This window comes from Otolemur garnettii, unplaced genomic scaffold (genome assembly GCF_000181295.1).
Source record: "Otolemur garnettii isolate 467f Iridium unplaced genomic scaffold, OtoGar3 scaffold00067, whole genome shotgun sequence".
NCBI lineage: Eukaryota > Metazoa > Chordata > Mammalia > Primates > Galagidae > Otolemur > Otolemur garnettii.
In genome coordinates this window covers 3582612-3604185 of record NW_003852462.1, presented here as the reverse complement: position 1 = coordinate 3604185, position 21574 = coordinate 3582612, and the positions used below count along the sequence as shown (strand labels likewise).

The 21574-nt window shown below is 50.5% G+C and overlaps 1 protein-coding gene across 1 annotated transcript in view; it reads left to right on the top strand.

Annotated features, from left to right (window-relative positions):
• The window catches only part of NPHP4 (nephrocystin 4), an 86428-nt gene that overhangs the window by 23249 nt on the left and 41605 nt on the right, over positions 1-21574 (top strand). Inside the window, exons 5-9 of the mRNA XM_012807295.2 lie at positions 292-447; positions 5243-5379; positions 9591-9757; positions 10760-10886; positions 14160-14342. Of these exons, the coding sequence (XP_012662749.2) occupies positions 292-447; positions 5243-5379; positions 9591-9757; positions 10760-10886; positions 14160-14342 (770 nt within the window). The remainder of the gene's footprint in view (positions 1-291; positions 448-5242; positions 5380-9590; positions 9758-10759; positions 10887-14159; positions 14343-21574) is intronic.

Here is a 21574-nt window from a genome sequence, read left to right as displayed (position 1 = left end):
GTGGATCGATGGGCACTTGGGCTTCTTCCATGACCTGGCAATTATGAATTGGGCTGCAATAAACATTCTGATATAAATGTCTTTGTTGTAATGCAATTTTTGATCATCTGGGACAAGCATCTCTTTCATTGCAGTTTTGCCCGGGTGTGTTGTTAGGGATTAACAGGTGGAATTCACAGAGGAATTCCCCTCTCTCCCTGGAAAAGTCCTTTTTCTGGCTGTTTCTAAGGCTCTGTTTCTTGGCTGGTCTGATGGGAAGTTTCAGTGGTCATGTTGTGTTCTCTCCCCTAGAAAACAGACACATGACCCTCATTGAGAACTGCAGTCTGCAGTACACCCTGAAACCGCACCCGGCCCTGGAGCCCGCCTTCCACCTTCTTCCCGAGAACCTCTTGGTGTCCGGCCTGCAGCACGTTCCTGGCCTGCTTCCAGCTCACGGAGACACAGGTAACGGTTTCTTTGATTCTGGCCACTTTGTGAGACTGTGGTCATTCACGCTCAAACCTCAGAGAAACTGGGCTCCTCCAGATGTGTCCACAGCTGGGCAGCACAGCCCAGCAGGATGGTGTGGGGGCAGGGAGGGCGGCAGTGGCCATCTAGTCCCCTCAGATCAGTACCTCTTTTCTAAGACACGTAGTTCATTCTTGATGACCATAGCTGGAAGACGGCTGCTTCCAGCTCTCTGCTGCACGGTGTCACGTCAGCAATGACTTGGTTATTATTTTTTGATTGAGGTCGAATACACATAACGTAAAATTCACCATCTCAGTCACTTTTAAGATCTTAGTTCAGAGGCATTAGGTACATTCACATTGTTGTGCAACCATCACCACCATCGTCTCCAGAGCCTGTCTGTTCCCCAGACTGAAGCTCTGGCTCCATCACCACCATTGTCTCTGTTCCCCAGACTGAAGCTCTGGCCCCATCACCACCATCGTCTCTAGAACCTGATCTCTGCTCCCCAGACTGAAGCTCTGGCCCCATCACCACCGTCTCTGCTCCCCAGACTGAAGCTCTGGCCCCATTAGATGCTGCCTCTCTGTTCCCGCCCTGTCCTGTCACCCACCATGCTACCCGTTGTGCTATGATTTGACTCCTCTGGGGACCTCAGTGAAGTCAGGGTGTCTTTGGCCTCGTGTGGTGGCTCAGCGCACCTCCAGGTGTCCTGCCTGTCCCTGTGGCAGTGCGTCAGAGTCCCCTTCCGCTTTCAGGCTCAGTCATGCTCCTTGGCATGGACAGACCAGTTTACTTATCCGTTCACTTGGCAACAGACGCTGTGGTGTTTCCAGCATTTGACTGCTGTGAATGATGCTGCTGTGGACGGGGTGGGCAGTGGCTTGATTATTTTCAAAAATTGAAATTTATGTGATAGGCAAGGGCTCTATCTCCGTGTGGTTTTAGCAGCTCTCCTGGGGGCTGTGTAGGGAAGAATCCCGTTTTGCTTGGCTTTTCTCTTACGTGAAAGCCTGACCTCCAGTCTGAGCCTCCTTTCTGACGGGCGTCACCGTCTCTGTTACAGACTCTGCTGATGACTTTGGTCTCTTAGAACTCACTTTTGAGGAGGGTTTCTTTGCTAGATAAGACTCGTAGCCCTAAAGGGGCCAGTGCTTGGTTGGGCAGTGTTCATGTGTCTGGTTTCAGAGGGTTTGATTTGATTTTGATGCTGTCTTGGGACTTGGATAGTTTGTTTGTAAACAGCCACATTATGGGAGGATTGGCTCATTTTGAATTGAAAATTGTATCGCAGCTGTGTAGTGGTGATATGTGGTTGTGATAAATAATACAGAGAGGCCCCAGGGACAACCTATTGGTTATACAGATGTTGATAATAAGGGTGGAACACATTTTCCATCAGGTCACAGGCCAACGCCAGGACTGAGTTGATTCCCCGAGTGAGGGTTCCACATGGGTGCTCAGGGTCCTGGCCCCGTCCTCTCCTCTCAGCACTCTGAGGCCCCAGGCGGCTGTGTGAAACAGGGCACTCGCCTGCTTTCCCACCCTGGGAGTAGACTGTGAGCTGTGCCCTGGTGGGTTCTGGGAAGTGGAGGCCGTGGGAGATACCGCGGAGGGCTCTCTTGTGCCTGTGTTGTCGGGTGATTGGATAGCATCCGGTCTCAGGAGGCTCCCAAGAGCTGTGGGCTGTCTGGGGACAATGGTGGTGGCTTGTGGGTACCACGGGCTGTGTCCTGGCTGCTGCTGCAGGAAGTCTGGATAGAGGGCTAGTGAGGTGGCTTGCAGCACGCTGTGCCCTATGGGTGCGTGGCCATGGGGTGGAGCTGAACTTGGCTTGCATGGACCTGGCAGTACCAGTGGGCTCCCGGTGGTGGATCACCGACCCCTCTGTGCTGGCATCTTGTCTGTCCAGGCTCACTGCCCTCTGTTCCCCAACTCCATGTATATCTCGAGTGTCAGGCTGGGCCCTGCCTGCTGTACCAGGTCCTTCCTCGCCAGCCAGGCTCCTGCCTCTGTTCGCAGCACCTCTTTCCAGCTTTCTCTGTGCTTGCTGACTGTGTGGTGGTCCTGGGAAAGCGGATGCTGGCTGAGGGTCTCCCTAATCGGAACATGTCCTCGTCAGGTGGGTCACTGGGAATGGCTGTGTGTGAGGCCTCACTCCCACCGCCACACACGTCCCTGCACCTCTCCTCCTGCTGGGACAACTCTCTCCAAACACCACCCTCGTCACCTTTCCTCCTCTGCCTGCAGACCCTCTGGTGGCGCGCCCCTCTTCATCTTGGCTTTGGGCATGCTTACACCAACCTGTTCACCTGCCCTGCCTCCCTTCCCAGCCTGGCCGTCCCCCAACCCCCACGGTCCCTTTGTTGGGGCACGCGGTCTCTACGTGCTGGTGTGCTATTACCGAGTGGCCGCTATGCTCACGGGCCATAGCTTGCACCCTGGCTCCTGCCCACAGGAAAAGGCCGACTAGAGCCTCTCCGGGCCTGGGGTCCCTGCTCTGTCAAATCTGAACTTGGAAGCCTTGTCTAGACTGTTGACTTGTCTGCCTGGTGGGGGCCTCCTCCAAGTTGGTGTCCCCAGAGCTGGGTGTTTGGGCTTCCCGTATAAGGATTGCCAGAGGAGTGTGTTAAAAATGCTACTCTCCAGACCCTAGTCCTGACCTGCCAGATCAGAATTTGTGGGGGTGGGGCCCCAAATTCTGCATTTTAAGAAGCGGGGTCAGGCCTCGGCAGCCCAAAGCGTAATACCTTTGCCTGCTGCGGGGTTTGTTTCTGCAGGCTCCCGAGATGCTCAGATGCTCCCTCCCTGACCTGGGGTGCTCTGCGACAGCATGGAGCCGGACCACATGGGAGCAGCTGGACTCTTGGCTGTCCTACAATGCTAAAACACTCCTGAAATCACAAAGTTAGTGTTTGTTCATTAAATTCCGTAAAAATGGGAAGTTTTCCCTTCCCATCTTACTCCCCAGAGAAAACCCCGCGACCAGTTTGGTTTATACCTTTATATGTTTATTATTTCATTCATTGACTCACTGATTTATCCCACAAATGTTTATTGAGTAGCTACTCCATGTGGCAGGCCCAGGCTGGGGTGCTGAGGGATCAAGCTCTCGGGAGATGGTGTGCTGGATCTTTCTTGAGCGATTTAAGTAAGGACTGACCTCAAGTCTCGCCAGTCTCCAAAGGCAGTCAGAGGTGTTTTAGAATACACCTGGCTGCTCAAACCTGTTTGTGTTTCTGCCTCAGTCATTCCCAAACTTGGTTTGTTGTTACAATGTTCTCCTTGCCCTGTGAGGTGTGTTCTGGTGAACTGGACACCTCAGCAGGTGGGCATCTCAGGGGCCCATGGGGTGGCGGTGGGAAGGGGTTTGTTGGCAGCCCTTGTTTTCTGTGTAGTGCAGTTGTGGGAGTCCCAGAATACAGTGTATGTTTGCAGAATGGGTGCTCCCAGAGGAGCCAGGCCATTGCAGGGACTTGCGTTCCTAACCAAAGACTTGGCAAAAGATAAAGAAAAGCTAGACCCGATTACAGAACCTAAGGGGCCCTATGTCCGCTCTGCCGGGAAGTCAGTTCTGCCAAGGCCAGGTTTGGGGCAGTAGATTGCTGCCGTTGGTTGCTTGGGTGAATGGGTGATCTGACCGGCACTTGGACAACACAGGTTTGAACTGCGGGGTCCACTTGCATGTGGATTTCTCCCGCCTCTGCCACCCTGAGATAGCAAGCCCCCCCTCCCCCTCCTGCTCAGCCACTCCAGGAGGCGATGACGAGGGTGAAGACCTTAATGATGACCTGCTTCCACTTGATGAATTTTCTCTTTCTTATGAGTTTCTTAATAACATTTCCTTTTCTCACTTTATTGAAGAATACAGCATAGAACGTGTAACACAGAGGGTACGTGTCAACTATTGGTTACCAGGAAGGCTTCCTTTCAGTGGGAGGCTAATAGTAGTTAAGTTTGGGGGAGTCAAGTTATATGTCCATAACCCCGATGGGGCACCCCAGCCCCCATTGTTTAGGGCCACCTGTAACGAGACAGTAGATGACGCCCGGTGGTGACATTGGAGGCCTGCTGCTCTGTTGGCCGTGCTGTGAGCTGGGTGAGCTTTGTCACCTCTCCAAGCCCTGGTGTTTCTTTGTACAAAGGGGACAGTCGTAGGCCCTGCTCACAGAGATGCATTTGGGGAGAAAATGACACTGATGGGTGAAGCACTTGAAAGGTTCTGCTTCAATTCAGCCCAAACCCATGCTCCTGCGGGAAAGCGTCCCGTGTGTGTGACCCACTTCCCCTCTGATGGCCCTCAGTGTTCAGAGGGACGCTCTGCTCCCCAGTCACTGCGTCCAGGCCTGGGGCTGAGGTGCTGGACTCCAGGGCCCGGGATGCTCACATGTTCTTCCTCCTGAAGGTCCCACCACCTGTGACCCGGATGGGCCAGGGCCCTTGGGTGCTTCTGATAGTTTCATTTCCAAGGAGAATCTTTTTTTTTGTTTGTTTGAGACAGAGCCTCAAGCTATTCCCCTGGGTAGAGTGCTTAGCATCACAGCTCACAGCAACCTCCAACTCCTGGGCTCAAACGAGTCTCCTGCCTCTGCCTCCCAAGTTGCTGGGACCACAGGCACCCGCCACAATGCCCGGCTATTTTTTTGTTGCAGCCATCATTGTTGTTTGGCGGGCCTGGGCTGGATTCGAACCCGCCACCTTAGGTGTATGTGGCTGGCGCCTTAGCCACTTGAGCCACAGGTGCTGAGCCTCCAAAGAGAATCTTACAGGAGCCCTCTCACTGTTTCAGGTGACGCCCTCCGGAAGCCTCGCCTTCAGAAGCCTGTCACATGGTACTTGGACAATTTATTCTTCACCCTGTACCCTTCCCTTGAGAAATTTGAGGAGGAACTTCTAGAGCTCATTGTCAGCGACCACTTCCAGGAGGTAGTGTCTCACATCATGGAGCTTAACTCGAAGGGTAGAGATGTGCCCAGCAGGGCTGGGCGGGTGGGGCAGGATGCTGGCGGATGCTGGCACCTGCTGCCACTGGGGTGGGCTGTGTGGCCGCTGGTGACAAGCTTCTGTCTTTCCTCTCTTTTTTGGGCTGGGGACACTCTTTCTGACTCTGAAGTGATATTTACAGTGGGTCTTAGAGGACCCATTTCCTGTGGCAGCCAAGCCCCCCTGCAGAATCTCCAGCTGTTGTTTTAACTTGGGTGAGGATGAAGGTGCTGCCAGCCTGAGATATTAATTAACATTGATTTTGGTAGATCATGAAACAGACTCATTTAAAAGTAAATTAAGTCATGCGATGAATGTAGGGCAACCCATAAGATAGATCTACAAAGGGCATTTAGAGGATCTTGGCTTATTTCGAGGTCGTTCGACTAGAAGGCCGGGTCATTCCACCCATCCCGGCTCCCTGGCTTCACTGTGGGCTCTGCCTTCAGGGGTGAGCACATCCCTGCCTCATGTCCCAGAGCCTACTGGGCAATGTGTCGCTGCTCCTCTCTGTTGCTCTCTGATATGTGGATTTGTCCGAGTGCCCTGGCAGGGCAGCTGGGGGATTTACCCGCCCACCAGGCTGCAGCTTTCCAGGCAGCCCTGGGAGGCCCAGTCCTGGTGCCTGGTGCTCTATATGCACACAGATGCTGAGGACCCTCCACTCCCATCCTGTGGCTGGCCTGGGCTGTAGAACGCCAAGTCCAAGGACATTGCCTCTGGAGTTCTTAGTGCCTCTGACAGTGAGCGTTCCCTTGGGTGTTTTGTGTAGAAGCTTCTTTATGTGCCAGAAGCTCCTTGGAAAAACCTGCCTGGGTTTGGGGGACTTCTTTGTTTCCCTTTGTCTGGATAAATTGGGCCTGATGGACGGTCACCAGTGCTGCTGGAGCATGGCCTGCCTGGCCCTGGCATTTCCGTTCCCAACAGTGGGGAGCTGGGTGGGATGTTCCCCAGGCGGTTTCCACTGTGCTGCCTCCCAGGGGAGAGAAAGGGGCAGCCCCAGGGGCTCTCCCAGCTCTAAAAGAAGGGGCCACCAGATGCCTGTGGGCAAACTGCTCCTCATTCCCCCTTGTAGGGCAAGGGAGAGCCGTCACCTTTGACTTTAGAAACAGGAGGAGATTTGCCAGCAGATGCTGGAGAAACTGCCGTGGAGTGGTCTTGCTTCACTCAGTATCCTGTTCACATCCCGCTCCTCATCCTGAGTCTCACCTGTGGAGCAGGAGAGCGCAGCCACGTGGGGTGACCCGGAACCCTGGGGAAGGAGCCCCGAGCCAGCGGAGCTGCCGTTCTCAGGCCTCTATGCTGCTCCCGTCTCTGCTCTCTGTCCTGGCTTTCCCTGGATCCCGCTCCTCATCCTGAGTCTCACCTGTGGAGCAGGAGAGCGCAGCCACGTGGGGTGACCCGGAACCCTGGGGAAGGAGCCCCGAGCTGGCGGAGCTGCTGCTCTCAGGCCTCTATGCTGCTCCCGTCTCTGCTCTCTGTCCTGGCTTTCCCTGGTGCATCTCTAAATAACGCGGCCTTGCCTGCGCTCCGCCTTTATTTAGACAAAATCTTTCCTTTTTGTGTGTGTTTTGTTTTGTTTCTTTTGCTCAGCCCTGTGCTCCTGGAAGGCTCGCTCTGGCTGTTGTGGTAGCTCTCCTTGCTGTCCTTGCTGTCCTTGGTGTCCAGTCTCTGGCACGTGAGTGCCTGTGATTTATTTATCCATTCTGTCGTGGATGGATATCTGGGCAGTTTTCAACTGGGGCTGTTATGACACTGCTGTGAATGTCCTTGTGGTGTATTCTGCTCTTCCTTAGTAGATCCTCAAGCAGGATGAGCCAGGGACTTTCCTGGGAAATTCTCCCATGTGTGTGGTTAGCTGGCCGTCAGTGGGGGCCGGCTGGCCCGGGGTGGATGGGATGGTTTGGCCACATGTGGGCTCGTCCAGTCTGGGCTTGTTCTCATAGAGGTGGAGGATCTCACAAAAGGACTTGGAAGTGTGCACATGTTTCCAAGCCTCTGTCTGCATTAAATTTGCTGCTGTCCCATTGGCTAAACCAATCCCTGGCCATGTCCAGAGTCAGACCAGTAGGGGAGTCTGGGTTCCAGGGTAGAGGGTGGGGTTTCAGAGAGGGGTTACCTGGAGCCACAGAGGAGTCACCCCCACACAGGCTTTTGTGGTATTCCCAGGATTTTGCCGACTCAGCAGTGGCTCGGGGGAGGAGGCAGCGCTGGGCGCAGGGCCTGCCCATCCCTGCTGAGCACCTGGGTCGGAAGGCCCGTGGGTTGTGCTGTGCTCTCTTCCTCAGTGGGTGGCTGCGTGGATGCTTTTTTTTGCTGCTTTTGTGATTTTTGTTGTAAGTACTTGGGGAAGGAAGTTCTCTGAGGAGACTCAGCCTGCTACGTTGGCTTGTGAGTCCCAGAGAGCATTACTGTTTTTCACTCAGTAGTCAAAGAGGTCTTGTAGAAACAGTGATGCAGCCATTTTCCTTCTGTTTAAAATCTGCTCTTGGCTTTTTCTTGCTTGTGGATTGCCAACTAGACACCTTGTCCTCGCGAGCAGGATATGTGTGGTTTGGCTCCTGCAGCCTCCTGGCCTCGCTCAGCACAACGCCCGGGGCCTGCTGCAGCCACAGGCCCTACTTGTCCTGGTGGCAGAAGCTTCCCTGTGTGGCCATGGGCCCCGCTCTCTGCCTCCGTGTGTGGCTTGCTGTCCTGGTATTCTCCCCCTATCTCCGTGCTCACTCTCAGGCTTCTGCTCTGGGCAGGACACCCTGACCATCGTGAGGGCTGGCATCCCACTCTCTCACCACCAGTCAGCCTGTTGCCCGGTGTGGCCCTCCTGGGTGCTCAGCCCTGTCTGAGAGCACCTGGCCTTCCTCTTTGGCGTATAGTCTTGCAGTGATATTTAGTTGGGGAATGAGTGACTCAGTCAGTTGGTCTCCAGTCCAGCTTTGACATTATCAAGTTGTTACTTACATAGACAGAGGGTGCCAAGAAAATGTATGCACACTTAAGCAAAGGGAAACTATTAGAACTGTAACTCAGTATGTACCAGTAACACAATGAGTACAAGTCGTGTTTAAGCATCTCTTGTAATTGCAGAACTCAAACTTCAGTGTTACAGTTTTAATAGTTTTTCCCTGGCTTAAAATGTGTACACATTTTTTGGGCACACTCTGAATATAGAGGCACAAGCTGGCTTTCTTGCTCTCTACTCATTCTTGGAAATGTAGTTCCATGTTATTTGGTCTTCCATGAAATAGAAAGGCAAGCCCAGGACGGGACTGAAGTAGCAACATGTTTCCTTGGCGTTGTTCCTGCCGTTTTCTTATCTTTCAGAGGATTACGTGAAGGTACAGATGTTCTCAGAGTTTCATTGTTGAATTTTATAAATTCTATAAAATCCCTTTTTTAATGTACTTTTACTTTGTATTTGGTTCCCATCCAACTGGCAGACACCCAGTGGTCCCGTAATTTCATTTTCATTATCCAAAGACTAATGGCTGCATTTAGGTCTGTTCAGCTTTATCAATGGACAGTGAAGAAGATGTGAAAATTCAGAGCTCGTCTTGCAAAGATCACATGATTCAATAAACGCTGATAAGCTGGGGGAGCACCCTTGGCCGTTTGTCAGAGTATCTTCACATTTTTAGTTAAGATGAAACACTTTAATATCCAGTGTTCACTTTGGGGCAGATTTCGTTTTTATGGTTTGTGACTTAACTGCGTAAGCATGTCCCCTTCTGCCTGAGCCTCAGGTCTCTGGGTAGAGAGAGGTGGAGGTGGACATGCCCTGCCTCTGGCCGCATCTCCATTGGTGGCTCTCCCAGCCGGGGGGCCAAGCCTCACTGAAGGAACTGAGGCCTGTGGTGACCAGTTGGCTGCAACTTGAGTGCTGTCAGCTCAGCCCTGGAGAACTGGGTGGCGGCGCTTTGCACTGAGGAGGTCACGCTCAGGTGGGAATGTGGGAACTAGAGCTGCCCCAGGGCCAGCACTTAGGATTGGGTCCGTGTCTGTCCTCGGCTTGGACTCGTCCTAACCAGGCACCACCTGAGCTGGAAATGCTGCAGCCTCTCCAGGGTCTCTTCTCTCCGCTCGTTTTCCCTGGGACTCTTGTCACGACCCCTCTTCCCTCTGTGCCCGGCTCACCCGTCTGCCTGTGCTTCTCCCAGACGCGCGGCCCGCTGGAGATCCTGGAGCGGCGCCTGCACGTAGGCGTGCACAACGGCCTGGGCTTTGTGCAGAGGCCGCAGGTGGTCGTGCTGGTGCCTGAGATGGACGTGGCCTTGACGCGCTCAGCCAGCTTCAGCAGGAAAGTGGTCTCCTCTTCAAAGAGCAGGTATTTCCCAGGGTCCTGAGGGCTGGGGGGATGTACGAGGCGGCATAGTGAAATGAGGCTGCCGGCGTGTCCCTGGGGCTCACCCCGAGTGGCACTTCCTTGTTGCCTTTCTCTCTCCTGCTGAGTTGTACATTAGAAACAAGCCTTGGAGGTGTCAGTTTAGAAAAATCGTGTTTTTGTGCTGTGACGGTTTTCTTTTGAGATAGGGTCTTATTCTGTCACCCAGGCTGGAGTGCAGTGGCGTGATCACAGCTCATGGCAGCCTCGAACTCCACCTGCCCTCAGCCTCCCGAGTAGCTGGCACTGTAGGCACATCCCATCGCCATTGGCTAATTTTCCTTATTTTTTGTAGAGATGGTGTCTCACTATGTTGCCCAGGCTGGCCTTGAACTCCTGGCCTCAAGCTATCCTCTTGCCTTGGCCTCTCAGGGTGCTGGTATTATAAGTGTGAGATGCTGCATCTGGCTGTGTTGTGACAATTTTGGAGTTAGCATTGTGGACGCTTCCAGCTGTGGCTGCCAGGGTCTGTGGAGACCCTGGATTTTGTCTCCCAGATGTGCCCTGGAAGGTTTCCATGTGACAGGGAACCAGGGCAGGTGCAGCCGTCCTGCTGTTTGCTCAGTTCAGCGCTTCCCCAGTCAGATGCCACAGACGTCTCTGTGGGCTGTCCTGCCTCTGCTCTCCTGTGAGGCTGGGCAGAGGCCAGCTGTCCTCCCCAACAGGCCAGTCCTTTATCTCCTTGTGGTACTTGCTGGTGATGTGACCTCACCATCTGTCCTGCACACAAGCTCTGGCAGTTCAGAAAAGGTGCTGATTGTGACACTGAAACTACCGAGAAGCAAGTTGCACAGAGGAGCTTGCAGCCACACATGGGTGAACTCACTCGCCCTGGGTCTTGGGGCCCTGGCTGCCTCCCCACTGTTGATGGAGTGGTAGAGGTGGACGCCTGGCAGGGTGGGAGCCAGTGCCCTAACATGTCCTTCCTTTGTGTTTCTGATGCAGCTCTGGAAACCAAGCTCTAGTCTTGAGAAGCCGCCTCCGACTCCCTGAGATGGTCAGTCACCCAGCGTTTGCAATCGTCTTCCAGTTGGAGTACGTGTTCAACGGTCCTTCTGGAGGGGACAGCAACGTGAGAGCCGTTTTGTATTCAGGTCTCCTCTGGGGACGGGCCTGTGTGCTGAGGGCAGATGAGGTTGGCGTGCACGTTTTCTCCATTACAGGCAGTGACAAGTATGGGATATGGTTCTAGAAATACTCCTTCCCCATGACGGCTGTGTTATCATTCCCATCTTTATGGCAATAGTACTAAGGATACAGGAAGAAACAGATTTGGTTCCCCCCCCCGGACCCTCCCAGCACGTTTCTGACACCAGACGTGTGGGGTGTTCCCCAGGATCAAACGCTCAGCCACTTCTGTAGCAGACACCAGCTGAGTGTCCTCCCGTTCAGTTCTGATCTACCCGGTGGTGGCATCAGAGCCCCCACCCCTATGCTAGGCTGCTGGCCTGGGCTCTGACCAACTGGCTATAATTGGGGTTCCCGTAACCCCTGTTTTGGGTTGGGCTAGTTTCTAGAGTGGCTTACAGAACTCACTGGGAACACTTTACTCACATCTACTGGTTTAGTTGGGCTAGTTTCTAGAGTGGCTCACAGAACTCACTGGGAACACTTTACTCACATCTACTGGTTTATCATAAAGGACATTCCAGAGGATGCAGATGAAGAGATGGACGGGGCGAAGGTGGGAAGGGACACACAGAGTCTCTGTCCTTTCTGGGCGCATCACTCTCCAGGAACCTCCATGTGCTCAACTGTCTATCCAGAAACGCTCTGAGCCCAGTCTTTCTGGGGTTTTATGGGAACTTGATTACTAATGACTGGCCATTGGCGGTCAACTTAACCTTCAGCCCCTTGCCCCTCCCTGGAGGTTGGGGAGTAAGGCTGAATATTCCAACCTCCTGAGCCTGCCGTGGTCTTTCCTGTGACCAGGCACATCCTGAAGCTACTCAGGGGCTGCCAGCCTCTGGCCATCTCATTAGCATACAAAAGACATTACTTTGGAGATTCCAAGGATGTTAAGATTGTATACCAGGAAACCAGAAGAAAAGCAAATATAAATTTCACAGTATCATAAGTACATTCTGCTACCTGGTAGTAACAATAGGCCAATAGATTTCACGTATCCTAATAGAATTCATTCATAAAAATTTTCCTTTTTCTTTTCTTTTTTTTTTGAGATAGAGTTTTACTATGTCACCCTGGGTAGAGTGCTGTGGTGTCACAGTTCACAGCAACCTCAAACTCCTGGGCTTAAGCAATTCTCTTGTGTCAGCCTTCCAAGTAGCTGGGACTACAGGTGTCCACCACAACACATGGCTATTTTTTGTTGCAGTTGTCGTTGTTTAGCAGGGCCGGGTTGGGTTTGAACCTGCCAGCCTCAGTGTATGTGGCCCGTGCCCTAAGCACTGAGCTATGGGTGCTGCCCCCATTTTTTTTTTGAGACAGTCTCACTTTGTCTCTCTGATTGAACCGATTGATCAACACTTAAGTTAGTGGTTCTCAACCTTCCTAATGCTGCGACCCTTTAATACAGTTCCTCATGTTGTGGGGAAGCGGTGTCTCAGTTCCTAGACCATCAGAAATATGTGTTTTCCGATGGTCTTAGGCACCCTCTGTGAAAGGGGAAAGGGTCGCGATCCACAAGTTGAGAATCGCTGACTTAAGTGCATGTATGCAAGGCGTGCTATTCTTAAGATTCAGTTTTTTATTAAAAAGTCAATAGAGTTGTCCCCCTTTATCCACAGGGGTATGTTTCGAGACCCTTGATGGGTGCCTGGAACTGAGGATAGTAGCAGACTTTACTGCATGTGCTCTGTTTTTCTTGTAGGTACCTACCTATGATAAAGTTTAACTTATCAATCAGGCACAGTAAGAGAGTAATAGTAATAACCAATAATAAGATAGAACAATTACAGTAATAAACTGTACTAAAAGTTACGTCACTGTGGTCTCTCCTTCTGTCCTCGCTGTCACGGGGAGTATACGTCTGCAGTGTGGCTGTGCTGGACTACAGGTGATTCATGTCCCAGGCAGGAGGGAGTGGGATGGTGCTAGATTGAATCACCCTACTCAGAATGGTGCACAGTTTAAAATTTATGGGCTGGGTTCTGTGGCTCACACCTATTATCCTAGCACTTTGAAAGGCCAAGGCAGGAGGATCATTTGAGGTCAGGAGCTCAAGACCAGCCTGAGCAAATATAGTGAGATCCTGTTTCTATGAAAAATTTAAAAAAGATTAGCCAGGCCTAGTGGTGTGTGCTATAGTCCTATCTACTTGAGAAGCTGAGGCTGGAGGATCTCTTGAGTCCAGGAGTTCGAGGCTGCAGTGAGCCAGGATTGGGCCACTGTACTTTAGCCTCAATGACAAAGCAAGGCCCTATCTTTAGAAAGTTAAAATAAAAATAAAATAAAACTTATGAGTAGTTTGTTCTTGAATTTTTCATTTACTATTTTCAGGTCAAGGTTGACCTCTGGGAACTGAAACTATGGAAAGCAAAAGTGTGGATGGGGGACAGTGTGTGCTGCTGTATTTTTTAAGAAGTAAATTAAAACCTACAGAAAGGCTGAGGGCATCTTCCACAGTGCTTGGCCTGCCACTGTTCCTGGACAGGTCTCTCGGGGACTTAGGAAGGGACGCAGTTGCTGAGACAGGAGGGGAATGAGCTGCCCCTGCCAGTCTGGGTTTCAGTCTCCCGGCAGCAGCGAGCTGACCTACCTCTCCAGTGCACACACTAAGTCTGCCCCAGTCAGAGTCCCAGCGAGGTGCAGAGATGGGGGTGAGGCGTCCTCAGAGTCTGCCGCATGGTGACGCTCACTTGCTCATTGCCAGAAACCTCAGCTGAGACGCAGCTGTCCTGAACCTCCCTGGGGGGTGTGCCCAGCACCCCGAGTCAGATGTGCATGTGTGTCTGCCGTGGGTTCAGAGTGCTGCCCTTCCTGGTGTTTCCTGGTGGATTTGAGCAGGTGTTGGCAAGGGACGGAGTGATCACAGACCTCCAGGAAGAGCCTCATGGGAACCAGGAGTCATAAAAAGGGCATTGATCTTTAAGGTGGAAGCTGTTACTGCCTTGTGCCAGAAAAGGAGGGTCAGGTGGGTAGGGAGGGGTCCCTGTGAGGTGGACGGGGTCTCACAGCACCAGGCTGTTTGTACCCTGTTTGTTGTCCTGAGGATGCCAGGACCTCCTTCCGCCTCAGTTTCTACTTTTGTAAAATACACCTGGTGCTCCCTGTCCCTCCCTGTCTCCACTGAACTTGGTTAAACTTCACTTGTGAATCCTGTTGACTTCCCACCCACGTGACTTTCAGGATGGCTCATGCCCCTGTGTGTTTTGTTTTAATCCAGGCAGCCTCGGTCACCTCCCTGTCCAGCTTGGCATGTATGTTCGTGGTTCGTTGGGCTGTTTGGAACCCCTTGCCGGAAGCCAGTTCTGGGAGGGTGACCTTGCCTCTTCAGGGTGGGGTCCAGCCCAACCCCTCGCACTGCCTGGTCTATAAGGTACCCTCAGCCATCATGAGCTCCGAAGAGGTAAATTATTAAGCATCTCTTATGTGTAATCCTCTGATGAACTTCTAATAAGCTCATTCATTTTCAAAAGCGGGAGTTGACAATGTATTTACAGATGTTGTAGAACAGAATTTTTTCATGTCACGGATATGCCCTTAAAAAGATGAATATGACCTCTGAGACATGCTTGGTCCTGTGTCAGTGCCCAAGGCCGGCTATGTTGTGGGTCTCACAGCGTGTCTGTGCAGGCCTTCATCCCAAGGAGACTCGGTGGCCTGTGACTGGCATCTGTACGTGTTGCCACGAGACCCACTTCTGTGCTGTTGTCGGTGCCCTGAGGATGGCCTCGGGTGGCCCTTGGCAGAAGGTTTTCTAGCAGCCCGAGTGCTCTGGGTGGACCTGGGTGGTCTGGCTTCCAGCCCCACCTCGTCTGTGTGAGTTGTCACTAACTCCTGCTGGACCTTGGCTATGTATGGAGGGGTAGATCCATGGTAGAGATTTTCAGGTGTTTGGAAAACCATTCTGAAATGAAACATCTTTGACCCCAATACAGAAAGCAAACAAAAGCAGGGAAGGGTTAAGTGTGTGGAGGGGTCTTGTTCCCTGGCTCCCCTGGCCCACTGGTGGCCTTGGGGAATTACTGGTAGTGACCAGGCACCACAGACGCGATGTGAAGCCCTGCCGTGCCGGTGTCTGGAGTGGGTTCTGCTGGCTGCTTCTGCTCACGTTCCTGAAACACACCCAGTTCAGCAGTGCAAATGGGGCCTCTGAGTCCTCAGCTGCCGCATTTGTCTAAGGTAAAGGGACTGTGCCTGTTATTTCAGTGTGCCACCGTGTGCTGACTCTCATGACAAATGATCGTGTTCTGTGCTGTTATTTACGGTGTGGATAATGCTGCGGGGACCTGAGTGAGGGAACAGCTGACGGTGCAGCTTTTCTTATCATAAAGAGCGTCTCTCGTTGGGGGCTGGGTTTCGCTGCACCCCCATGTGGTCTCATTTGAGCCCTTAATAGAAAGCTCGCATTAGAGACCCCGAGGCCCTGCCACTCTCCTCGCTGCTGTCACCCAGTCCCACTCCACCTGGGTGGGATCTGAATAAGCGTTTGCCCTACTTGCTGTCAGGCTCATCACGCCACAGCTCTGCCTTCACTTTTTAAGAGTAAACTGTACCGGGCAGGAGAGGTTTGAGGGGCTGCCTGCCTCAACACACCAGTGTATCAGATGTTGCCTTTTTTTTTTTTTTTTTTTTTAACCTGGAACACTTCTTCTAAATCAGAATTTTTGAACCTCAGCACTGTTGACATTTTGGACCAGACAATCCTTGGTGTGGCGTCCATCCTGTGCCCTGGGGGATGTCCAGCAGCGTCCCTGGCCCTGTTCACCAGGTGCCAGTAGCACCCTCAATTGTGATAGTTCAAAATACCCGCAGGCATTGGTGCAGGTTTCCCAGGGGCAAAAGCGCTGCTGGTTGAGGGTCACTCTTCCAAGAGACAGAATGGTCTGAACAAGGAGCTGGCCCTGCCCTGACTCAGCTCCTCTCCTGCCCTGTGGAAGCCTCTGTGGTTCTGCTTCTCCTGTCTGAGGGTGCTGGACCCTCCGGGGCTGGCTGGTTGGAGGCCCAGGCGAGCCTCATCCCTGCCGTGTGTCCCACTCAGTCAGTCATTCTGCAGATTTGCTTTGAGCACCTACATTGGCTTCGAGGCAGATGTCCCTGAGCCCATGGACTGATAGTTGAATAGAAATGGCAGTTGTCAATTAAAGAAAAATATGAATACTATAAAAATCTCCTAAGATTTGGCTAGATTTTATGATTTATGTTGGTGTGACTATTTGTTATTTACTGTAAAATAAAGTAGTATGTAACAATTGTGTTCTCTTTTTTAACTTCTGTCTTTTTCCCTTGAGGAAAAATAATAGTCTCTTTTAACAAAAAATTGTGGTCTCCAAAGGCAGCCGCTGTTAACTCTGTGAACCCCTGTGACTCCGGGTGACCTTTGTTCTTAAAATACTGTGCGTCCACTCGTTTCCTAGTTTATCCGTTTTAGACATTACGCACTGATGTCCCCTGGTGATGGATGAGAACTCGAGGTCTTGTGTACACTCCTGCCCTGTCCTCCACCACCTGGCCTCGGATTCAGGCACAGATGCCAGAGCACAGTGGGGCTGATTGGAGGACTGAGAAGGGGTCTCCAGGGGACTGGGAGGGACTAGAGAAATCACCGAGGGAGGGGCTTGGAAGCGGCACTGCGGCATGGTTGACAGAGCCCTGGGCTGAGGGCCTGACTCTGAATGGTGAGCTGAAGGCTTTGGAGTACTGATCGTGGAAGAGGCTGGACGGCCCTGTCCCAGAGCGCCCCCTGTGGGGAGCACCCCGCTCGGCTTCAGGGGGTGCTGACATCCACACCACAGCCCCCCCCACCCCCAGAGGCTGCTCAGGAGCCGAGTCCTGACCGTCTGTGTTGATTCCTGCCTGGGTAGAAGAGTCTTGGTGGGATTTAAGTGAGAGTGCTCAGAATGTCCATGATACAATCTAAAAGTAGTTGTCACACAAAGAACCTGGAAAGTCTCAGGTTGTTTGGGAGAAACACCAACCCGGAGATGACATAAATGTTGGAATCATCAGACAAAGGATTTAAAGCAGCCACTATAAACATGCTGCAGTTAAATAAGGATAAACACTCCGGAACGTCTCAGTAAAGAGACAGAAGTTAAAAAAAAAAGGCGTCAAATGAAAATTTTAGAACTGAAAAATAAAATAACCAAAATAAAAAATTGCTAGACAGCTTAAAAGCAGAATAAAATGATGAAAGAGTCAGTGAACTTGAAGATAAATCAATAGAAATTCACCCCAAAACAACAGAAAGAAAAATGATGGGCAGACAGTGGACAAAGCTCTGTACTGTAGGACCGTGCCGAAGGGACACCTGGGTCATCAGAGTCCCGGTAGAAGAAACAGAATGGTGCAGAAAAAACATTTGGAGAAATAATAGCTGAAAACTCCCCCAATTTGGCAAAAGATATTAACCTGTCTGTTCAGTTCCATGAACTCTAGAGGTAAATGCAAAGAAATTCACCCCCAGACATATCATAAGCAGATGGCTGAAAACTAAAAGTAAAGGAAAAAAAAAACTTCACAAACAGCTACAGAAAAATGGTGCGTTATTTCTTACAGAGAAGCAGTCATTCAAATGATTGTAGATTCTTCATGAGAAGCTGTGGCGGCCAGAAGGAAAACGGAACATTTTAAAACAGCATACAGAAAGACTCTGGGACCCAGAATTCTAGATCCAGCAAAAATCACATAGGAACAAAGGCGTGGAATAAGGATATCCTCAGACAAACTAAAATGAAGAGAATTCATCACCAGTAGATATTTTTTAAAAGAATTCCTGAAAGAATTTATTCAGACAGAAGAGAAATGAGACGAGATAGAAACTGGGAACATCAGGAATGAAGAAAGAACAGTGTAAATTATGAATATGGTAGAACATTCTCTGTTCTTATGCTCTTCAGAATATGTTGAATGGTTGAAACAAAAGTGCTCAGAGTGTCCGATGAGATGCCTGTGGTTTGTGAATGTGCCGGATGGGAAGGCTCTACCAGGCAGGTGGCAGGTGACAGGTGGCAGGACCGGGGAGTGGGGGACAGGGTTTCTGCATTTCGCATGAAGTGATGAGATGCTGATTCCAGGTAGACTGTGAGAAGTTAGGGGTTTATATTTTAAGTCCTAAGAGTAGTCACTAAAAATAAGATGCAAAGACATAATTTATAGATAAAATGAAACAATTCAAAAGAAGGCAGGAAAGGGAAACAGAACCAAAGCCGGGAGGGACAGGTCCAGCTGGCCTTGTCTGATTGCTCGTGGTTCATGCTGTACACAGGTAGCGTGTTCTGTGAAACTGAAGGTCTGCGGCAGCCCTGAACCCACAAACTTGGCACCAGTTTCTCAGCAGCACGTCCTCACTCGCGACCCCGTGTCACGTTTTGGCAGTTCCTGCAGGACTCGAAGATTTTCATTATTATTATATCTGTTTCGGTGACCTGTGATCAGTGACTTTCGATGTTTCTGTTATAACTGCTTCGGGCACAGGAGCTCTGCCTGTGTAAGGCGGTGAACTTAGTCAGTGTTGGCTCTTCTGAGACTGCTCTGCCGGTCGGCGCTCCCTGTCTCTCTCTCTCTCCTGTGCTCGCCCGTTCCCGTATCAGGCCAGTTAACCTACAACAGCCTCTGAGTGTTCAAGTGAAAGCAACAGGTGCACGTCTCTCACTTTAAATCAAAAGCTGGAAATGATTAAATTTGGTGAGGAAGGCACTGTTGAAAGCCAAGGCAGGCTGAAAGCCAACCAGTCAGCCAAGTTGTGAAATCCAAGGAAAAGTTCTTGAAAGATATTGAAAGTGCTTTCCCCTGAATGCAGAAGAAGGTGGAACAGCCTTATTGCTGATACAGAGAGAGGCTTAGTGGTCTGGATAAAAGATCAAAACAGCCACGACATTCCTTAAACCAAAGCCTAATCCAGTGTAAGGCCCTAACTCTTCGCAGTCCTACGAAGGCTGAGAGAGGTGAGGAAGCTACAGAGGAGAAGTCTGAAGCTAGCGGAGGTTGGTTCATGAGGTTTAACTAAGAAGCTCTTTCTGAAGCATAAAAGCACACGGTGCAGCAGCAAGCTGATTAGGAAGCTAAACCTGGCTAAGGTCTCTGACGGAGGAGGCCGCAGAGTTCCAAGGTAGACAAACAGTCTTCTGTTAGAAGAAGGTGCCATCTGGGACTTTCATAGCTAGAGAGCAGAAGCCGGTGCCTGGCTGCAAAGCTTCAAAGGTCAGATGGGCTCTCGTTAGGGCCTAATGCATCTGGTGAGTTCAAGTTTGAACCCAGTGCTCTTTGACTATTCAGAGAGTCTATGGCTCCCAAGACTTGTGCTAAAACTACTCTGCCTGTGTTCTCACATGCGGAACAGCAAAGCCTGGTGACTGCACATCTCTGTGCAGCATCTTTACTGGATTTTTTTAAGCCCACTGTTGAGACCTACCACTGAGAAAAAAAGGTTCCTTTCAAAATAATATTGCTCATTGACGACTCTGCTGGTCATCCCAGAGCTCTGATGAAAATGTGTGTGTGTTTTCACGCCTGTTAACACACCTCCCTTCCCATGGGCCAAGGGGGAATTTCAGCTTTCAGGTTTCCCTATTTAATGAGTTTTTTAAGATGATCACTGCCATAGAGAGCGATTTCTCTGATGGATTTGGGCAAAGTCGGTTGACAACCTCTGGAAAGGCTTTCAGATGCCATTAAGGACATTTGCGATTCATGGGAGGAGATCAAAGTGGCACCGTTGGCAGGAATTTGGAAGAAGTTGAGTCCTACCTCATGGGTGATTGTGGGGGGTTCGAGACTTCAGTGAGGGAAGTAACCGCAGACGTGGTGACAACAGCAGAAGAACTAGAATGAGAAGTGGAGCCTGAGAAGTGACTGAACCGCTGCCATGTCACGACAGCTTGAATGGAGGAGGAGTTGCTTCTGATGAATGAACAGGGATTTAGAATATTACAGAAACTGCTGAGCAAGCAGCCGCAGGGTTGAGAGGAATAATTTCGAAAGACGTTCTCCTGTGAGTAAAATGCTATCAAACAGCATTACATGCTACAGAGAAGACCCAGGTGGGAGGAAGCGTCAGCTGATGTTCAGGCTTCTCTGTTATCTTACTAATGTGACTGTTGCATCCTGACCCTCAGCAACCACCACCCTGACTGGTCAGCAGCCATCAGTATCACGCCACGCCTTTCTGCCAGCAAAACATGACAACTCGCTGAAGGCTTCGATGACTGTTAGGGTTTTGGCAATAAAGTATTTTTTAAGTGAGCTGTACACGTTGTTTGTTAGACATGAGGCTGCCGCACACTTACAGACTGTAGTAGAACCACAACTTTATTTTTTTAATCTTCTAAATTTTTTTTTATTAAATCATAACTGCATACATTAATGCATTTATGGGGTACAAAGTGCTGATTTTATATACAATTTTGAATGCTTATGTCAAAATGGTTAACACAGCCTTCACCTCACTTACTTAATTATTGTGTTAAGACATTTATACTCTGCACCTAACAGATCTGACATTTACCCTTGTAATATGCACCATAGGTGTGGTCCCACCAATTACCTCCTTCCATTTAACCTCCCTCTTCCATCCCCTCCCCTTCCTCTTTCCACCTTCTTGTTTTTTTTTTTCTTTTTTGCAGTTTTTGGCCAGAGGCCGGGTTTGAACCCCCACCTCTGGTATATGGGGCCAGCACCCTACTCCTTTGAGCCACAGGTGCCACTCAATATGTTTTTTTTTTTTTTTGAGACGGAGCCTCAAGCTGTCCCCCTGGGTAGAGTGCCGTGGCATTACAGCTCACAGCAACCTCCAACTCCTGGGCTCAAGCGAGTCTCCTGCCTCCGTCCCCCAAGTAGCTGGGACCACAGGCGCCCGCCACAACGCCCGGCTATTTTTTTGGTTGCAGCCGTCATTGTTGTTTGGCGGGTCCGGGCTGGGGATTCGAACCCGCCACCTTAGGTGTACGTGGCTGGCGCCTTAGCCTGTTGAGCTATAGGCACCGAGCCCACTCAATATGTTTTTTTTTCTCTCTTCTCTCCTTCATCCTGGGCTATAGTTGTGTTTTATCTTTCATATGAAATTGTGGGTGATTATATATTGGTTTCATAATAGTACTGAGTACATTGGATACTTTTTCTTCCATTCTTGAGATACTTTACTGAGAAGAATATGCAACTTTAAATGTACCGGGAAACCAAAAGGTTTGTGCGTCTTGCTTTCTGCCGTATTTGCTTTACGTGGTGGTCTGGAACAGGACCTGCAGTGTCTTTGAGGTGTGCCTGTAATTACATTAAATGTATGTAGTGTGAATGTACCATTTTATTTATTTATTTATTTGGAGATAGGTTCTTGCTGTATTGCCCAGGCGGGTCTCAGGCCAGCCTCCTGCCCCACCCTCCCTAGTAGCTGGGGCTACAGCTGTAACCCCTTGCTGCTGGCACATCAGTTTAAGGATAGGGATCGTCAGGCTTAATGTAAAATACAGTCCGACTGTATATTTTCTATAAGGAATATACTTTAAATATAATGGGGTAGAACTAGAAAGGAAAACAAAAAAATATTATTTACAAAGTCCTCCCCTAGATGAAATAACTCTAACAAAATTTGTACAGGACCTGAAAGTGATAAACTTTGCTTTTGCTGGATATCACTGTGGT